Raw genomic sequence first — 20742 nt, forward strand, 5'->3', positions numbered from 1 at the left:
GCAGAAGAAGTGCAAATCCTACCTCTCAGCAAGTTCTCTGTTTGATTCTTGACTTCTCATTTCGCCCGAGATGCCACATTAGCAGCAAAACCGGAGAGCTATGCGCTTTGAACCAACTAGGTGTGAAAAACCTTTAACCGACGAGTCTGTTTGTAAATGTGCCAGGTGGTGGTGGGAACGAGAACACAGCGCACGCCACCTCTGCCCCACGCCAGAGGCAGAAACATGAGGCTTCGCTAAATGTCAACCATGACTTTTTTCCTTCATTTTTTAAAAAACAAAACACCAACTGACTAGGCAGCGTATGTTGTGGGGGACGTTTTTCTTGTGAGGAAAAAAAAATTCAGACTATAGGATGGAGGAGACAGCGCTAAGGAGGACAAGTAAGCTTGTTGAACTCATTGCCAGCTTCCCTCCCTTTTTCACTTTCTCCCCCGTGCTCGTTGAAGAAAGATTAGCTGGTGCGCTGTAAAGGTCACAATAGTGAAGTCCGTTTTGGCAATGTCAGCCATGGGATTGGATTGGCCGGCCTTCAAAGGGAGGGATTACCATAGAGCCACGAGCTGAAAGTAACCCAGCGCTGACGGGCCAGATCGCAGCCAAATGACAAATTACAGCTGGTCTGGTTAGGTCTGTGGGCCAAGAGAAATAGTGCGTGCGTGCGTGTCTTGGTGCTGCAGCAGACAGATGAAAGCTCCTAGAAGCTGGCTGAGCTCTCGCTCCATTATACAGACGAGTGCCTCTATTCTCTCCCTGTCTCCACACGCACACGCACACACTCCCAGAGTTGAAGTCCGCATGACTCCGCTGCCCTCTGTCTCCTCACGCCTCCAGGACAAAGACATCAACGCACACACACACTTCTAATCTCTCACACGCAAGCAGGCGTGCCCTTCAAAGCCAAAGGAACTGGAGCAGACGAGACAAAGATGGACACGGTGGCTGTAAAGACACGAGCGGGCGTGCGAGTGTCTCCTGTGGCTGCAAGGTAACCCAACCTGTCCCTGTTTATTCCTATTCATCGCACTCCTGTCAGCAACACAGCTTGACCTTGGCTTTGTATTATGTACCTCGCAGAGAAAGTCATTAGGAGCTTTGAAGATGAATGTACAGCATCATCGGCGAGGGACTTGTGTGGCTCCGCGAGGACACAAAGGTGAGCTGAGGTAGCTTCTGCTAATTGTCCCAGCTAATTTACACTAATTGTATTTATTTGCCGGCTGCCTGACCGTGGCTCATTGACTGCCGGCTTTACGGTTCAGCAGCGTTGCGATCGGGTTCAGTTGTTGGTCAGAGCTGGCTTCCACTTCCAGGTCTTTGGGGTCTCCCTTGTCAGTGTCTATCTAAGGGACACCAGAGTGAGTAGCACTGTTAAAAAGTACTAAAAAGGGATCATACAGTTAGAAGCACTCACTACTGTTGCTTGACAGGACGGTCTATGTAATCGTTAGTTACTGTTACTGTCCTTTGCTCAATCCACAACCAGTCGCAGCAGATGGCCCCGCCCCTCCCTAAGCCTTTTCTGCAGGAGGTTTCTTCCTGTTAAAAGGGAGTTTTTCCTTCCCACTGTCGCCAACTGCTTGCTCACGGGGCTCGTCTGTGCTATTGCCGGGTCTTTATGCCTTAAAAAAGGCAATAAATAATTCAATTGTATTTTTCATTGTCCTAAATATACTAACAGGGTTCACTGTGGAGAAAATGGATAAATCGCAAAAAAATGCACTCATTGTTAGCTAAGAACAAAGTGCTTACATGCTTTTTTGCATGCAAAAAAAAAAGAGATAATGGGCAAAAAAAAAGTGCGACAATTAGGAAGAATGGCAGTCAAGATGCTACACTTTGTCTTCTAAATGCACAAACTGTCTGGCTTAATTAGGATACGTAGGACAATCTCAAAGTAACACTCCCAGTAAAACACCCCCAACGGGAAAGCATACACGGTAATCCACAATAATACTCAAATTATCTCATTACAGTTCATTCATGTGGGATGTGCAGAATGCATTAGCTTACAAATAAAATGATTTGAACATTATTCTGGCTTTCCTGCTTCCCTGTAGGGAGTGTTTATTCTATAAAAATAAATTGTGCTTACACTTGTCAGCAGATATGCATGCTGAGTGGAGACTTACGCACGACTATGCAGAAAGGGAGAGGTCTGGATAAAGGTCTTGCTAAGCATGAGATTCGTGTCTGTTGCATGCAGTGCACATCAATCTACACACATTAGACAAAAGATAAACTAAAGAAAAATCTACCTGTCTCTGAGAAGTCTGAGCCTTGCAAAAAACACTGGATATTCTAATAGCCTAGGGTTCAAGCTGAAGGTTAAAGAGCAGTAACCCTAACCCTAACTCTAACTTTACAGGGTTAAAGACAAGTATCTATGTTAAAATCTTAATTATTTCAGTCCAGTCAGCCAGCTCCCTAATTACCGTAAATGTCGGGCTATAAGCCGCTACTTTTTGCACAAGCTTTGAACCCTGCGGCTTTTAGTCAGGTGCGGCTTTTCTATGGATTGTCCGTGATTTTTGTCATATCGTAAGACGATTTGTTTTGTGTGTTCCGCTGTTGTACGGCACTACGTTGCCTGGCGGAAGGATCGGGGTTCAAGAGTGGTATGTTAGTCACATGTCCGTCCGCCAGGCAACGTAGTGCCGTACGAAGTAGCGCGAAAAACAAACTTCAAAGTAGCGCTACGCATTCAGCGGGAGTCGTGGATGATGAGGGGCGATAAACTTGCAAGTTATGCCCAAAAAGCAAGTTATGCCCAACTCCACCGGTGGATTCTGACAGCGTGGAAAAGTGTGAAAACATCCACGATCACCAACGGATTTTGAAGGGCTGGACTGCTGCATGATGGAGAGGAGGACACCGCCACGGCCCTTCTGAGGGTGTTCGACTCTGACACTGACAATGAGGATTTCTTTGGTTTTGAAAGTGACAACGAAGGAGAGAAGAAGAGTGGATGACGAAGCCATCCTGAGCCTGTTTGTATCCGACACTGGAGAAGAGGACTTTGGTGGTTTTAGTGCGGAAGAAGAGAAAGATGGTGGTGAATGACTGACTTTTCTTCTTGTTAAAGCTGTGTCACTGCACCTGAGCCTAAAAGGTAGGCCGAATCTATTGTTCTGGTGTGCTGTAGGTTATTGTTATGTACTACATGTGCAAATATGTACCCATAACTTGTTTTTCAAAATATTAATAAAAGTGATGTCTCCAAACAGCCATCTCTTTCCTGACAATTCCCTTTGTGCATATTCTCTTACATATGATAAGTCAACATTGAAACACCTGCGGCTTTTGGTCAGGTGCGGCTAATGTATGTACAAAACAGGATTTTCCCCTGATTTTAGCTTGTGCGGCTAATATTTAGGTGCGCTTTGTAGTCCGGGAAATACGGTAGTTCAGTGTTGATATGTGGTTCTAGGCTGTGAGCTTGTCACTCCTAACAAAGAGACACCAAGCTCAGCAAAACAGGGATGACAGGGAATGGTGGTGGTGGTGGGTGGTGGGCACACTAATGAACTTCAGTCAGAGAACTCAAGTTAGAAAACATTCATTATACCAGCAGAGTATAGTTAGAGTTTGCAATCTAGGCTCTGAGCTCATCATACTCTACAAAATATGTTCTTTATAAACTGGGGAGTGATTTGTCAAGGCGGATGCTGAGGAGCAGTGATGCAGGGTTGGTACAGACATGTCATAGGTTTGGGTGGGACGTCATGAAGCTCACATGGGCGAATTTGTAGGATGTGTTGTGTATAATATATGAGAATAAAGCAGTAGCCTATACGTAGGCAGATCGATCCAATTATAGCGCAATAGGATCAATACTTAGATTTGTTTCTAGCCACTTAAGTTAAGTACAAAAATAGGTCAAAAATATACACTATGAAAATGTCTGAAGCTTTTTGTGTTGACTGTCACCTTGTTTTATTTACAGTGCTCCCTCACTATATTGCAGTTCACCTTTTGCGGCCTTGCTGTTTCGTGGATTTTTTTTGTGCAGTTTTGCATGCTTTTTTTCCCCCACAGCGCATTGTGTTCTGCATCCTGATTGGCTATAGACCATTGTCAATCAATCTTCTGTTGCGTCGAGCTTGTCAAATTTACTTAAATCTTCGATCGCTACCAGTGTGACTCTGAAGTGCTGTACTGGATGATGTAGAAGTCTCAAAAACTGTCTGAAATATTATTATATTACATTTGGCCTTGCCCTGTTTTTAGGAAAAAAAATGCTTCTGATGTGTTTCAGTTCATAAGAGGTGATTTTGTGGTTTTTCCTTGTGCAGTGCTTCAAGTGCACATCCACTTGTTTCTTTAAAGCCCTGCTCTGGTCACTTGTATATCCACGTTGGATTCTTTCCACTGTCTGAAAATGATAACCGTCTATCATGACTTTGATTTCTCGGGACAAGGATGAAGTTAAGTGCAAGTGATAGAGTGCATCAAGTAAGTTTGAACTCAGAGGCTGTTTTCATCCTCGGGTCTGATGCTGAGGAGGGATTCAAGCACTATAACCAGAGAATAAAGTGGAAAGTGGAACAATCTGGAATGGTATTCTGGCATTTTCATTTAATGAGCACTTTAATCTGATAGGCAGGTTAATGCATAACACTGAATGAGTGAACATGTCAGGTGCCGCAGCCTGGTGTTGCTTCCAGTGGGGGCATGGAGACACTTTCTCAGTAATAAGAAAATAATGATGTCCCGCGGTACGTTTACACCTTTAACACATCCCTTTCTCCTCATCCCTTCGGGGCGTTCATGGTGCAGATGTAAATAAAGTTGCAGTCCCACTAGCACTGCAGAAGGGGATTTAACATGACCAGAGTAAGTTTTTTGTTTTTATTTTTAAGTGGCATGTAATTTGAAATGCAGCTTGATAAATATCAAACACACAAGCTGTCTCTGCACAGTTTGTATATCCAGTTAATGTGAAATGTAAAGAAAACTCTTAATGTGTAATGAGAGATTAGGAAATGACTGCTACAAAAAGCTAAGTACGTTAGCCAAATGAAATTTTATAAAATGGAAACTTAAATCTGACATGTAGTGGGAGAGTTTTAAAATCAGATATTGGATCATTACCTGATGGAATCCAACGTTTTTGTGACTTAAACTCCGTCGTCTGAATCTACAGATAGCAGTGAATACTAGAGTAAAAGCACAGGTCAGCTGATCACAGCCTGTGCACAAAGAAAGATCTCTTGGAGCTCACAAAATACATTATTGTGTGACTCGAGTCTAAGACATTCTTTTCCCCAAGCTGCACTGCTGCACCCAATCTTAGGGTTTCCCCACCTCCTGAATCCTACTTTAACCCCTGACCGCAACCCTTTTGGATGTAGAGAGAAGCAACAAGCAGGCTTCTCCTTTTGCTCCTGACCTGAGCTCCACCTTTGTGATGAAACTGCTGTTTCATCACTGCGCTGCAGCCTGAGAATATCAGCGAGCCTCAGTGTGAAGGCTGGGTCAGTTTAAAGATGAAGTTGGTGTTTGCCAAAGCAGAACCTGAATGCATCTCACACATCAGCATATTCAACTTTTCTACTGATACTATATGTTTTGCACTCAGGAAAATATTAGCAGTGGAACAAGAAGACATCTACAGATATCGTGACCAGAATATCTGTATTTTCAATCACAAAAATAAAGTGGTAAATGTAAGAGAGTGGGATGGCAATGCAGTGGATTGCACTGTTGCAAGGTTTTGGATTTGAACATTCCAATTATGCATACAATTTCCCTTTTTGACAAAGTTTCTATTTAGGGCTGCTAATAGTTTCTTCCTGTTAGATGGGGAGTTTTTCCTTCCCACTGTCACCAAGTGCTTGCTCATAGGGGTCGTCTGATTGCTGGAGTTTTCTCTCTATTGGGGTCCTTTCCTTAGAGCATAGGTGTCGAACTCCAGGCCTCGAGTGCTGGTGTCCTGCAGGTTTTAGATGAATCCTTGATTCAACACAGCTGATTTAAATGGCTAAATGACTCAACATGTCTTGAAGTTCTCCAGAAGCCTCGTAATGAACTAATCATTTCATTCAGGTGTGTTGACCCACGGTGAGATCTAAAACCGAGCACTGGGATTGGGCACCCCTGCCTTAGAGAATAAAGCTCAAGGTGTTGTGATTTGGCGCTTTATAAATAAAATTGAATTGAATTGATGGAGCCCATGGACTGATGACCGGTGGTCAGTGTCAACTGGAATAGGCTTCAACCTCCCTGCAGCCCTCGACGGATGAGACGTTAAAAACATGAATGGATGGGTATAATCAACGAACAACACAACAATATTCAGGCCTGTTTTTTTGCTGTACAAATTGGACAGAGCAGAGGAAGAATGATGGATTATTGTAGGTTTTACCATAGCAGTCAAATCTAGCCTTGAGCTCAGTGCACCAGAGTTTGCATAAAGCAACGCTATAGTTTGCCTGCTTACTTTTTCTAAAGCTTGGCATTTGTCTGGGCAACGCTGCACACAACTTTCCACTCTTTCTGAGCGGATGTTATGTTTATAAATGAGACCTCAGGAGGCTGCTGGATGGGGCAGGTGGTTTAGTTTCTGCAGAGGCATACAGGTGGGATGCTGCGGGCCACAGGTTATAGTCACTCTAGTTATTGCTGGTTGCTTGGCACGGCAACTCGCTGGAGAGCAGCAAAGCCAACAGAAATCAGTGACTCACCCTTCCTATCTCCCTCACACTCTCTCACTTTTTTTCCCATTCCATTTCATCCACAAAGGGGGCAGAAGGCCCTCTCTCTGAGCACGGTGATGCACAGAGACATGTATGCCCAAGCATTTACATTTAGTTTCTTGCTTTTGAAGATATAGTTCTATCCCTGCCACTCATTCCAGGTGGAAAAAAAGTGAAAAGAAGTAAGTTTGGTTCCCTTCTCAGCCTCGCTCTTTGTGGATCTACATTAGCCTCTGGAGAGCAAACAGTCTGGAACAATCTCTCCCCACCAGACCTCTTTCAGTCTTTCTTTCTTTGTTATGTTTTCGCCATCCGCTCATCTTCCCCTCTTGTCCTCGCCCCGTAATCCTCCAAGATATACTTTGCTCCCATTACACGTGTGTTCCCAGTCAAAACCGATGAATTATAAATGAACGTCCATGAAGCAGAATGCCAGAGGTCTCCTGTTGCTGTTACACACAAAAATACTGCCCAGAGGAGTGGAGGCATTATGATACGGTCATTTAACAGATGCTTTTATCTTAAGTGAACAGTAATACATGCTGTATTTTTAGCTTAGACCTCAAGGGCTTTAGCTGATTGCTGGGATTTAAGAAGCAACATACAGTTTGCTCTGCTGATGGCCAAGTCGCTGCCTTCACACTGTATTGTCTGTCCATATGTAGGGCACACGAACTGAACCTTTGGGAAAGACGTCCCATTCCATGTTATCATCTGCCAGAAAGTAAAGAACTGAGCTTGTCCGAAGCCTCGGAAGAATCTAGCGTATTTGCATAAGCCTTGTGTGAAAGAGAACAGTAAACCTGTCGTTGCGGCTCCCTCATTGCTTAGCCTCCTTTTTCTTTGTGGAGCTTCACCTTCTTCTTCTCTTTCTGTTTCTTTTATTAAACTGAATCAGTTTTTCTTGTCAGAGTCCTCCCTCGCTCCATCACTTTTTAATAACCCTCCTCGCTTTAATGAGTTCTGTTATGTACACAGGGGGCAGCGGCTAGGGGCCAATTTGTGATTTCACATCAGATCAGATCAGAGAAAGCTAAGGAAATAAAAGGGGGGGAAACACACACACACATACATCTTCCTGTGTGTCTCTTCTTCTTCTTCTTTTTGTGCCCACAAGAGAGAACCTTGCATCTCATCTGGGCAGCCTGGGGAATTGCAGCACTCCCCGAGCCGCCATTTTGGAAGCATCCTGTGGAACAGCGAGTCACCGGAGAGAACTCCTTAGGGGGCGAAGGGGAGAGAGCAGCAGGAAGGGAGAGGGAAAAAAAGGCGAATGCTGGTGTGTACCCGCATGAGGTTAGTTAACTTTTTACATCTGGAAAAGCCTAATGAAGCTCTCCTGTTTGCTCTCGCCGGGTTCTGTAACTGGAGGAGTTGCAGAGAGGTGAGGGATTTAGTAATGGAATGCAAGCTGCAGAAATCCTCAACTTTCACATCGGGGCTTTGTTTATCTCTACTAGGCGAGGGAGCAGCAGCCGACAAAGCAGCTCCACCACACACGACTCAGACAGTGTCATAACCTCGCCCATTTTAGCTTGCCTGAGAGGTACTGCGTTGCCGAGCTGAGCTGGGTTTTATATGAGACCAAAGACTGTTGCAGAATCCCAAAAACGAGGATGATGATACGCTTCCTTGAGCTATTTTTCATGAGCTCTTTGTTTCCTTTAGCATTTATAATATGTGGTTGATGAAATAAACATGATATTTTCAAAAGAAAAATGCAGTAAGCTATATACACATATATATACAGTCCCCTCTCACCCTGCGGGCGGTCTCTCTTTCAAGCTTGGGTCCTCCACCAGTGGCTGGGGAGCTTAAGGATCCTGCACAGTACCTTAGCTCAGTGGTTCCCAAATTTTTTTCGCTGGGCCCCCCTTTGTTTTACAGGAAAAATGTTCACGCCCCCCTCACGCACGCACGCGCACACGCACGCACTAACACATCCTCCAACCACACACACCCATATTTTGCTCAATTGTGGTTTATTTCACACCTCAAACATTTAGTAAACAATTAAGCAAATACAGGTAGTAAGAAAATAAACTACTAACTCTTTTACGCTACATCCGCACCTACACAGGTATTTTTGAAAACGCAGCTGTGTCATCCACACGTAAACAGCGTTTCGAATCACCGAAAATGGAGATTTTTTTAAAACTCCTTTTTTGCTTTTACGTGTGGACGAGGAATACAGAGTTCGTCACGCAACGTCAAAGGTATGTGCCTTTTTTCACGTCACGCTGTGCGCCACGTTATTGTTTACATGAGATGAATTGCAGAATGGCAGATAGTCAGATTAACAGTATTTTGTGTCTATCTTCAGGTTTTACACACTTACATATAAACACGCAGTTACTGTCCCTCTATTTAGAAAGGCAGAGGCGTCATGGTGTCATTATTTTACATGTAGTTGTTTTTTTCTTGTGTAATAATATTCAACATTGCTATCAATACATTTTTCAAAAACTGCCTCTCTGTGCAAAATGGGTTTAAAAACATAAACAACTGTGGGATACTGTTTGTCTGTGATTTGGACGGGGGAACAAATCGTGGCAGGATCAGCCTGATGTTATTTGTATCCCGCTGTAACTTTACTGTATAAAGAGCTAACATCTCCAAAATGTCAGGAGTAGTTAGTCATTATAACAAGTGTTTGTGAACTAAAAATCAAGAATGTGTGATACTGTTTGTCCGTGATTTGAAGAGCCCAGCGCTGCTCCTGACGAAGGAAATACCAATTCTGCAGGGGAGACCTACCTTGGCACTTGTGCAGGTGAAACCAAAGGGAAGACATGATTCACCATGTTTTCTAGTCTTTGGCTTAGAATGAAGTTGGTTTGGAAACATATTCAGCTATGCTTCATCTCCTGCTTTGCGTTTGTGCGGGCGCCCCGTGCTAGCAGTGTCCAAGCGTCATTTATTTATTTTTTTTCCCTTTTCATACCGCGCCCCACTTGCAATGGCTCTGCCCCCCCCCACCCCACCCCACTAGGGGGCGGGCCCCACACTTTGGGAAGGTCTGCCTTAGCTGTTCCTAGCACTGCCCTCTTCTGGACAGAGATCTCAAGTGTTGTTCCTGGGATCTGCTGGAGCCACTTGCCAAGTTTGGGAGTCACTGCACCGAGGGCTCCAAGCTGGGTACAGCTGGATAGCATAATGGTAAGCCCACATCCATTTGGAACAGGAGTCATAGGTTTGACTCCCGGGGTGTCTGTATCCAGTACGGGTCTTAGGCTAGACACCTGATGCCAACCAACCTGACTCAGCTGGATTGAAGACACTTGCAGGAGAACCTGCAAATTCCACACTTCTCAAAATATTTTGACTTTGATAAACAGACAAAACATTTAAAAAAAGATTTCCTGACAACATAGATGGAGCTCAGAGTTTGCAAACCTGAGTATGTTACCCTTGAAATACTTAAAAATAAAGTGGAAGCAAAGTGTGCTATAAGTACTCTGAGTGCTATACTCACTCACTGTTCAGGGACTGTCTTCATAGTTGCTGTGAGTCTAAAAACAAGACACAAATAAAGGCTATTTGTCTTCTTTGGCTCTTGTAATGCCAAAAGAAATCCAGTTAGTAACATATAAACACAAACAAAATTCTCCTCCATGCTGTATCCCCTGGAACAGTCTGTTATCCATGCCGGGATCCAGTGCCAGGTGAGTGGAGTCGTGGGTCAAGTCTGGACCACTGAGGGCCCTCGGCTGTGCTAGTAGGGCAGAGCTCTCCATCTGTTCCCACTCACTTTACCACGACTTCATCACAATCACACAGAGGTAGAGAACAGAAGATTGAATGAACCAATGCAATGCCAATATTTTATTCTGGAGGATACCCTCCTTTGGACAATCACTTTATGTATAACAGATCAGTGCTAAAAAACTGAAGCTCTTTAAAATGATATATAAACACACCTTATTTTCACCAGAAGCACCATCACATACAGGCAAAAGAGCAATAAGTACACTGCTATAACATCCTTCAAATTCTTGGAATTTGGCCTCCAGCTTCTTCCTGTATGCATCTGTACACCATCTCAATCATGCATTCAGTTCATGGTGTATCCTCTTCTTTTCATTCAGTACTGCTTTCAGGTAACTGGTGATCCAGGGTTTGTTGTTAGAAAAACTGCTGGAGTGTTGCCAAGTCTAGGCTAGATTAAAAATCTTATAATTCTGCACTGGTTTTGCATGTGTGACAGCAAAAATTGGGATAGGAGAATTATTTTCTCTCATCATTAAGGTAATCTTTTAACTAATTTTGGCTTAACGTTTCTACAAACAGGAAAACTTTAATGAATTCACAAATTTGCCAGCTACCCATGGTGTCACTTGCTGGAGCCATTTTAAGCCATTTTTGAGCAGGAAAAAACAAACAAATCTGTATGGAAAGCACATTTGAGGCTTATGATGAAGCTGCCACAGGGTGGCTATAGCTCAGGAGTTACAGCAGGTCATCTACTAATCGGAGGGATGGTGGTTTTATGTGTGGATGCCTAAGTGTCCTCAGGTAAGATACTGATCTCCAAAATGCAATTATTAAAATTATATAACTAAAAAAAAGTTTACTTTAAATTTTAGTTTACTAAAATTAGTTTAATTTATTACCAGTGCAACAAAATAATTGAGAAATGGATGAAAAATTTATTGGTATGTGTAGGCCTAGTTGAAAACAGAGTCGCTATAAAACTATGCCGGCCAGTGCTGATACTGAGGGAGAAGTTGGCTACGCTACGTGTCCAACAGACAATGCCGACAGTGGATTCTGGTGTTCCTAAAAGGCAATCAGTGTTACTCATTATTGAATGAACGCAAACAAATACAAACTGCCAAAAGAGCAGTTAGCTAACAGTAACTGCAAAGTATGAGAGCAACAAACTCACACATAACTGACAAATGAACAACAGAAAGACTGTGGTTTAGTCGTGACCTCTGTAGCTGCTGTCATATCAGAGGAGGGAGTAAATGCCCCTAAAGTCTCACTTAGCAGCGGTCATGTCAGCTGACGAGACAGATGGCCTAGTCCAAAATATTCCAGTAATGCCCCTGAGAAGATAACACTTTAGATTATTAATATTTTTACATAAAAGCTGGGATGATATTACAAAACTAGGATCGAGGTCTCTTCAAGGCCTATTTATTAATGAAACAGCAATGCAGCTGTAGCAAAATACAGATTTGATTAAATCAATCAAATACGTCCAGAATGTTCCAGTATTATTGGGAAAAGTACAATGTAAAATAGCAAAAAGCAAATAATTTGCATTAAATTACAGAATTGCCACTTATACCTTTATCTTTTGCATCCAAGGACACAGACATTGTAAAATTTTAAAACTGATTTTGAGCAATATTTTTCCAGGCCTACTTTAGATTTTTCAAAGATTTTTGGGGGTTTGTTGAGCCTGATCTATGGATGAGTCAAGCATAAAAAAGACACCTAACTCAAAGGATGAACCAGTGTTTTATATACAAATAACAGACAATTTAGCAAACAACCAGTTTTAAAATGTGTCTTTAGGCACTTATGAACGGAGAAAAGTACCAGATTTTGATCCATCATTGAGTGTCATCTCAAAAGCATCTAATTAGCAACAACTACATTTTTCACCATGACAATGATCCTAAACACACTGCCGATGCAGTGAAAGCAAACCTGAATCGAAAAACACAATATGGAACACTATCGGTCATGGACCAGAGTATTATTATTCCCAATACATAGCATACAGACTATTTGTCATGCCTCTAGGCGTTGCATAGTAGTGCAAAAGGTACTCTTCCACATCCTAATAAGACACTCGCAGCCACTCGCAGCAGTAGGACACTCTTAGAGCAGAGGCTCCAGCTGTCCATTCCAGCCCTAATTCTAACCTTAACCATAACCTTAACCCTATGACGTAGTGTTTTCCAGTACCCTCCATGGAGAAGGAGGCTAGAGGGCAAGATCAAAGTAGCACGGAGGGAGGTTAGCCAACTAACAGAGTTGCAGAAAGGTGCGACAAATAAGGTGCCTAAGAAATACAGCAAGCTGTCCATACCTGAGGCCTTGGAAACTGCCAAGCAAAGACTCACAGCCTTGGCCAGCCGCTTGAGGAGGTACACCAGAGAGATAGAAGGCAGGAGAATAAACCAGCTGTTCTCCACAGAACCAGCAAAGGTGTACTCTCAGTGGCAAGGGAACAATAAGAGAACAGCACCACCAAGGCTGGAGACGGAGCAATACTGGAAGAGCATATGGGAGAAGGATGCAACCCATAACGGCAATGCTCAGTGGCTAGTGGATCTGAGGGCAGACCACAGCGACCTCCCTGAACAGGGTCCAGTAACCATCACAGTGGCAGATATCCAAGAAAGGGTCTCCAGTATGAAGAGTTGGACAGCACCAGGGCCCGACATGGTTCACGCCTACTGGCTGAAGAAGCTGACTGCACTCCACGAGCGTCTGGCAGCACAAATGAACCAGCTGCTAGTTAACGAGAGACACCCGGAATGGCTAACTGAAGGCCGGACGGTCCTGATCCCCAAGGACCCCAAGAAGGGACCGGTCCCCTCCAACTACCGACCAATAACCTGCCTCAGTACTACATGGAAGCTCCTGTCAGGCATCATATCGGCTAAGATGAACAGGCACATGGGTCAATACATGAGCGGGACACAGAAAGGAATTGGCAAGAATACCAGAGGTGCAAAACACCAGCTACTGGTAGACAGAACAATCAGCCGAGACTGCAAGACCAGACTGACCAACCTGTGCACTGCCTGGATTGATTACAAGAAGGCCTATGACTCAATGCCCCACAGCTGGATACTGGAATGCCTAGAATTGTACAAGATCAATGGGACCCTAAGAGCCTTCATCAGGAACTCAATGGGGATGTGGCGTACAACACTAGAGGCCAACTCCAAGCCCATAGCACAAGTTACCATCAAGTGCGGGATCTACCAAGGAGATGCTCTGTCCCCACTGCTGTTCTGCATAGGCCTGAACCCCCTCAGTGAGATCATTAACAAGACTGGCTATGGATACCGACTACGGAACGGAGCAGTTGTCAGCCACCTCCTGTACATGGATGACATCAAGCTGTATGCCAAGAGTGAACGAGACATCGATTCACTGATCCACACTACCAGGCTATACAGCAACGACATTGGAATGTCGTTCGGACTGGAGAAGTGTAGTCGGATGGTAACAAAGAGAGGGAAGGTAGTCAGAACTGAGGGGATTGAACTACCAGAAGGCAACATTGCAGACATAGAGGACAGTTACAAGTACCTGGGGATCCCGCAGGCAAATGGGAACCATGAAGAGGCCGCTAGAAAGGCTGCAACCACCAAGTACCTGCAGAGGGTCAGGCAAGTCCTGAGGAGTCAGCTGAATGGTAAGAACAAGATCCGGGCCATCAACACATACGCCCTGCCCGTGATCAGGTACCCTGCTGGGGTAATAGGCTGGCCAAAGGAGGAGATAGAAGCCACTGACATAAAGACAAGAAAGCTCCTGACCATGCATGGAGGGTTTCACCCCAAGTCCAGCACCCTGAGGCTGTACGCTAAGCGGAAGGAAGGGGGCCGGGGACTGGTGAGTGTCAGCACCACAGTCCAGGATGAGACAAGGAACATCCAAGAATACATTGGGAAGATGGCCCCAACTGACCGAGTGCTCAGTGAATACCTCAGGCAGCAGAAACCCAAGAAAGAGGAGGGAGACGAGGAACCATCATGGAAGGACAGGCCCCTGCACGGTATGTACCACCGGCAGATAGAGGAGGTGGCTGATATCCAGAAATCCTACCAGTGGCTGGACAAAGCTGGACTGAAAGACAGCACAGAGGCACTAATCATGGCAGCACAAGAACAAGCTCTGAGTACAAGATCCATAGAGGCTGGGGTCTATCACACCAGGCAAGACCCCAGGTGCAGGCTGTGTAAAGATGCCCCAGAGACAATCCAGCACATAACAGCAGGGTGCAAGATGCTAGCAGGCAAGGCATACATGGAACGCCATAACCAAGTGTACAGGAACATCTGTGCCGAGTATAACCTAGAAGTCCCGAGGTCAAAATGGGAGATGCCCCCAAGGGTGGTGGAGAATGACCGAGCTAAGATCCTGTGGGACTTCCAGATACAGACGGACAAAATGGTGGTGGCTAACCAACCGGACATAGTGGTGGTAGACAAACAGAAGAAGACGGCCGTAGTGATCGATGTAGCGGTTCCGAATGACAGCAATATCAGGAAGAAGGAACACGAGAAGCTGGAGAAATACCAAGGGCTCAGAGAAGAGCTCGAGAGGATGTGGAGGGTGAAGGTAACGGTGGTCCCCGTGGTAATCGGAGCACTAGGTGCGGTGACTCCCAAGCTAGGCGAGTGGCTCCAGCAGATCCCGGGAATAACATCGGAGATCTCTGTCCAGAAGAGCGCAGTCCTGGGAACAGCTAAGATACTGCGCAGGACCCTCAAGCTCCCAGGCCTCTGGTAGAGGACCCGAGCTTGAAGGATAAACCGCCCGCAGGGGCGTGCTGGGTGTTTTTTTTTTTTTTATATATATATATATAGAGAGAGAGAGAGACTGTATTTCAATCTGTGTTTGTATGAGTTATGTATGTTTTATTAAACCACTGCATCCATTTCTCATTTTCAGACTTTGCCACAGTACTCTATGGTTGAGTCAGTTTAAACCAGTCATGTTATGTCACAATAAATGAATCAGAAGACATTATGTTGCAACCTTTTTCAGGAAAAAGTCAGATTCATCCAGTCAGGTTCAACAAACACAACCTTATCCTGTGTTCTTTTTCCATCTTAAATTTTCTTTTCTTTTAGCCATCAATCCTATATTTGTTTACTGGGTTCAAACAAATAAGTTGGACATGGAAATTTATTGGAGCTGCCAACACTGGCAAGCAACAACTGCATCATTTTTATGCCTGGAGATGAATCTAAATATAGAATTATTCTCTTAAATTAGACTAAAATACCAGTTCTTCCCACTTTGGGTGATACAGTTACATAAAGTTTCTATCTCAGGAAAAGTTTTATAGTAGCAGCATACAGAGTGGGTTTGTGGTGTAAGATCCAAATTGCAATAGCAGAATGGGTGATTAATTGTCTTTTGTCGCAGTAGCTCCATTGCAAATGCAACAAAAGCAAAAGCAAAGGTATGCAGACATGAGCTAAACAAGCAGAAATTAATGCACTGAAGAGCTGCGCCAAAGATTCTGTCCAAAAAGCAGAGAACTGCAGAAATACTGTGGACAATCAATGCGGTGTAATAACTACCAGCAAAAGTGAGTTGATTTAAGCACTTCGGCTTCTCAGAGGTACTTTGTCACTAGATTTACCGATTTAGCTATTTTATGGCTTTTGTACTTTGGGTAGACAATTTATGCTACTACTAACCAGAGTCTTTAAGGAGCCATAGAGCTCATAAGCAGTCTGTGTCTTGTCAAAGACTCTCGAGTGAGGCTGTTGTTTGCTGTCACATTAGGTCTGAACTTGTGCAGTCTGATTAAAGCACAATGTCAGTTGGCTACTTCTTAAATTATGAGAGACTTGAGCTTTGGTTTCTGCCCTTCATGTGTGCAACATGAGGGATTGTTATCTCACTCTGAATGAAAAAAAAAGAATATTACATTTAAATAAAGATTCTCAAAATTAATACAAGGATCTACATTTCATGGAAGGGGAGTAAACATACTAAATGTATGCTTAGTATCTGTACTTCCACTCACTGGTCCCTTCTGTCTGAAGCAAAATCTGTGTCAAACTAGCCAGCAGAGACAGAGCTATACAACGCCTAAGAATGAAATAACCAGCAGCAGATTATAATAAATTCCTTCATTTATCATTCTTTCCCAGGGCTCAGTTGAAAAGAGTTTTAAAACCTTAACATCTTAGTGTGGCGCCTTTGGCAATGTAAGCACTTTATCTATGGCTAAAGGTAAACAGGGAGATTTGCTAAATCTCTTTTGATCTAAAATTCCATCAACCAAATTGTTTCATTTCTTTTTCTTTTTTTTCGGCCCAGATTAATAATGATTAAGTAATACTTTGTTGATCCCGGGGGAAATTCCCTTTCCTCTCACCTCTTGGAGATTAGAGGTCAGGGGCTGTAATGGAAGATCATCCCTGGGGCGCACAGGGATTCTTTGAATTGAGGAGTAAAATTATGTGGTTTGGAAACATTTTCCAGCTCAAGGGTGTTCTCCGGTGTTATTACAGGAAGCAAAAAGGATTAGATTTTCCCACAATTTACTCACATGATATATATTTTTCGCTTGACATGAAAATAGTACAGTTGTCACCACGTGTCGAGCTCTTAAATTTTGTCATGTTATATTAATTACAAGAGATCCACTCACTTTAATGTGGAATGGTGGAAACAACAAAACACGTTCAAATCCGAAGACGCTTCCAACAACTTTCTGTTTATCTCGTGCATAAGTTTAATTGTTATACTCTGATATTACCTGAACTATTTTTCCTGCAGTTTTCTGCTTCCCCCCTTTTTTATATGGGCTTGACTGAACCCCAAAATATGTCGAAACAACGAACACGTAATTTTATATTCGTCACAAGCTGTTCGAGTTCTGTGGCCGGCTTTGGTGTTTGAGCTTTCCTCCATGATGCTTGCATGTCACAAACTAAAAAGAGCAAAGTCACGTGACCACAAACTGGCTAGTTTCTTTTAAAGAGGACAGTGCACACTGGGGTAACACGAAAATAACCAAAATGGGCATGATTATGTCAATTAGAGAGTCTGAATGTCAGTTTTGATTCATTTTTGATTAATTGCTCAGTCCTAATGGGGACATTGTGGTCATAAAGGGATGGACATGCTCAGCAACAATACTTGTTTAAGCTTTAGCATTTAAATGATGTTCAGCTGGTGCTAATGGGCTCAAAGAGTGCCAAGAAAATAACTCCCACACCAATTACTCCTCCAACAGCAGCCTGAGCTGTTGATAGAAGGATGGATCCATGCTTTCATGCTATTTACGTCAGATTCTTATCCCACCATCCACATGTTGAGGTGAAAATCAGGACTCATCAAACCAGGAAATGTTTCTTTAAATTTGTTATTTCCCACAGCCCCACCAGGTTTACCGCATTTCAGTATTGGCTTCAGTTTCCCACCTGAAGACTGCACTGTTTAAAATTATTAATGTTATTATTTTTTTATTTCCATGCTTTCTATATGGATCTGTGCCTCCTCTGCTCTTGACTTAAATTATTATGGGTTCATTTATTCTACCATGTTAGTCATTTATGAGTTCTGGGTGTGCACATCGTGCTCTGTTTTTTCTTTTTGTGGGTCATATTTTTATAAATATTGTAGCTCTCTTCTCTCAGTTAGCAGTGATCCTTCCAAGATGACCGAGTATTTACAGTGGTGACAGATTGCTCACTGGCCAAGCTCTCTCCTGAACTAAGGTGCTAAGTGAGGCACTGAGGGACCCAGCACGAATGTCTAACAGCCTGGTGTAAAACTGACTGAACCGAGAGGAATGGAGGAGTGATGGAAAGAGAATCTGCTCTGACCTAATGGTATCATCTGTTGTGAAAGAGAGTGTGGTGCAGTCCAGGGCTGCTTTGGCCTGGTTGCATTTATCTGATTTGGACTCTGCAGGGATTCCAGACTGTCTGATATCTAAGGGATCTGTGACATTCTTTTTGCGGTAGTAGTTTACATTCATTATTTGGCAGCTTGGCCAAGCTGTCGAGGTTTCTTGTCTCCAAATCGAAGCTTGAAAAACGTTTTTAATGGCTATGATTACAGAGTGTGGAAACCATGTAGTGGGCAAACACATGCCTCTAGGATCTACAAGAATGCAGCTTTTCATTCCATAGGCCGGAATTATCTGATTAATTCTCCTTCTCTGTCTAGGACAGCTGCTGAAATCACTGAGTGGAAAAAAAAGAACAACAAAATCTGTGGACCATCCATGATCCCAGTTATTAGACAATGGAGTGACTCTGGGATCAGAGGAGGAGATGTGATGCTCTGGCTGGAGCTCCACAGGCCACAGAGATGACACATGGATAAACACCATGCCAGCGACATGATGACATGATGGGGCCTTAATGATAGTTCTTAGCACCTCATTCTCATCAGGGCTGTCAAGTCACAAAGGTTGACTTTGACTCCCTGTTGGAGCTCAGTCTGGGGGGAGTTATTTTTTTCTCCTTATCTTTCCTCGTGTGGTGCATTTTTCCATTGTTATACCTCTCTGACCTGTCTTCCCCATGTGATGTTTTTGTGTAATGTATGTATAGTCAGAGGGTAAGATGGCGCCGCCATTGCGTGCAATAGGTCGGCAGCCTAATGAAATTTCCCCTTGTGGGACTAATACAGGTATATCAAATCAAATCAATTCAAAATCAAAAGTTCATTTTTTGTTTTTCCATAATGCTTCTTCTTCTACAATAATTATAGGATTTGGAGGTGGTAGTTGTTGTGTTAGTTTTTTTTGCAGCTTTTGTTTATTAAATTATAATATATGAAATTCTAATGTATAGTGTACCTTTGCGATCTGCAGTGAAATAAACAAAATCTTTCCTAAAACTTAATCTTAAATGCATATTGTGATTTTTTTTAAGATAAATTTTGCAGTTCTTGACACTGTATTCGGAAGATTTTCTGCATGTCTTCTTCTGTAACTTTCACTCCTCTGTCCAGTGAACCACAACCCTCTCACTCTTGACAATAAAGGTGTATTTTGCCTCTTTTCTATGTGTGCGCAGAGGATGCTTTCCAGCATCTCCAGCCATTAAAAAAAAAAAACTGTCTGGGCTGCAACCCAACACTTGCAAACAGGGCCAGTTGGGTAGCTCACTCTGCCAGATCCTCACGCCGGATCTCTCCATAACGACCTCCCCTCCCTCCTCCATCTTTGGTATTGGGGTCACGTTTCCCTTCATTGACAGGAAAGACTTCTTTAGAGGGCGGATTAAAAGGCCTCCAAAGCGATTCTGATAGGAGGTGTCTGGCAGCCGATGTTGCTGGCTGATATGTCACAGCACTCAGGAGTGGAGAGGAGACGTGGGGGGAGACAGAACAGGAAACTGCTGATTGGCTTTGACCGGGTGCACAGGTGTGTGCGTGCGTGTAGCCTTCTGTGCGCACGTGTGTTGCAAAAGGGCATTTTGCGCTGACCGAAGATGAAAGGATAACTGTCGTTAGTCTTCTCCTGTGATGGCTGATTAGAGTGATGCAATTGTCTGCAAGAAAGGGCCACAACAACATATGATCAAACCTGCATCGATATACAGATGTGAAGATCAGAGGACACGAGCACACACGCACAGGCATAGCAACTGTCCGCATCTCAAATCATGAAACATATCCTTTGACGTCATCCAATTTTGGAAAAGAACACTCCACCTTACTGTCAATTGCCAGATCACCAGCTGGCTCATCTCAAGTATTCTTCGTTAGATCTGAGAGAGTAATGAGGGTGTGTGTGTGTCTTTGTGTGTGCACATTGCGGTGGTTGGGGTGGTACTCTAATGGCAGATGAGTGACCCAGTCAGAAAAGGTCAGCAACACTACAGGGCTGATGTGGCGAGGCACCCTCCACTCACTGACTAATTAAATGTCAGTGCTTCAGACTGGATAGAGAAGAGAAGCTGGAGGGGGGAGGAGGATGGGGGCAGAGTGGGGTTTGGGAGGAAAACACAGGAGAGAGTGGCAGATAGGTAGACAGGGAACGGACCTCGTTGTAAATGTCACATGTTACATAAGGCTGGGCTCTTTGGCAGTGGAGAGTTTAGGACTTAAAAAAGAAAAAGAGAAACACTTTTGGACAGATGGTTTCTGAATGTTGGAGATTTTTCGAGCGGCGTGCTGCAAAATGACTAGTTTTATTTTTATCTCTGTCACCATGTTAGCTCTGTGTACTCATTATATACAGACTTTATCTAAAAGATGGCTGCACCTTCTGGCTCAGGAAAGTGAGCTTCTTTCCTCCTATGTTCTTTGTAATGGCAGGGGATTGTTGTAGAGTGGTATAGAAGTCTGTGATAATTCTTATCTT

At 43.6% G+C, this 20742-nt stretch overlaps 1 protein-coding gene across 4 annotated transcripts in view; it reads left to right on the plus strand.

Moving 5' to 3' along the window:
- Positions 1 to 19276, plus strand: part of LOC113014212 (uncharacterized) — a 34655-nt gene extending 15379 nt beyond the window's left edge. The window contains exons 3-6 of one of the 4 annotated variants that reach the window (XM_080295934.1): positions 835 to 988; positions 1078 to 1156; positions 7816 to 7994; positions 18594 to 19276. In XM_080295934.1, the coding sequence (XP_080152060.1) occupies positions 835 to 988; positions 1078 to 1156; positions 7816 to 7994; positions 18594 to 18605 (424 nt within the window). In that variant the 3' untranslated portion in view covers positions 18606 to 19276. Of the gene's footprint in view, positions 1 to 834; positions 989 to 1077; positions 1157 to 7815; positions 7995 to 8158; positions 8418 to 18593 lie in introns of those variants that run through there. The other 3 variants (XM_080295933.1, XR_003270942.2, XR_013904494.1) reach the window with 3 other exon arrangements.
- Positions 19277 to 20742: the final 1466 nt, after the last annotated feature.

Source organism: Astatotilapia calliptera, chromosome 22 (assembly GCF_964374335.1).
Source record: "Astatotilapia calliptera chromosome 22, fAstCal68.1, whole genome shotgun sequence".
Lineage (NCBI taxonomy): Eukaryota > Metazoa > Chordata > Actinopteri > Cichliformes > Cichlidae > Astatotilapia > Astatotilapia calliptera.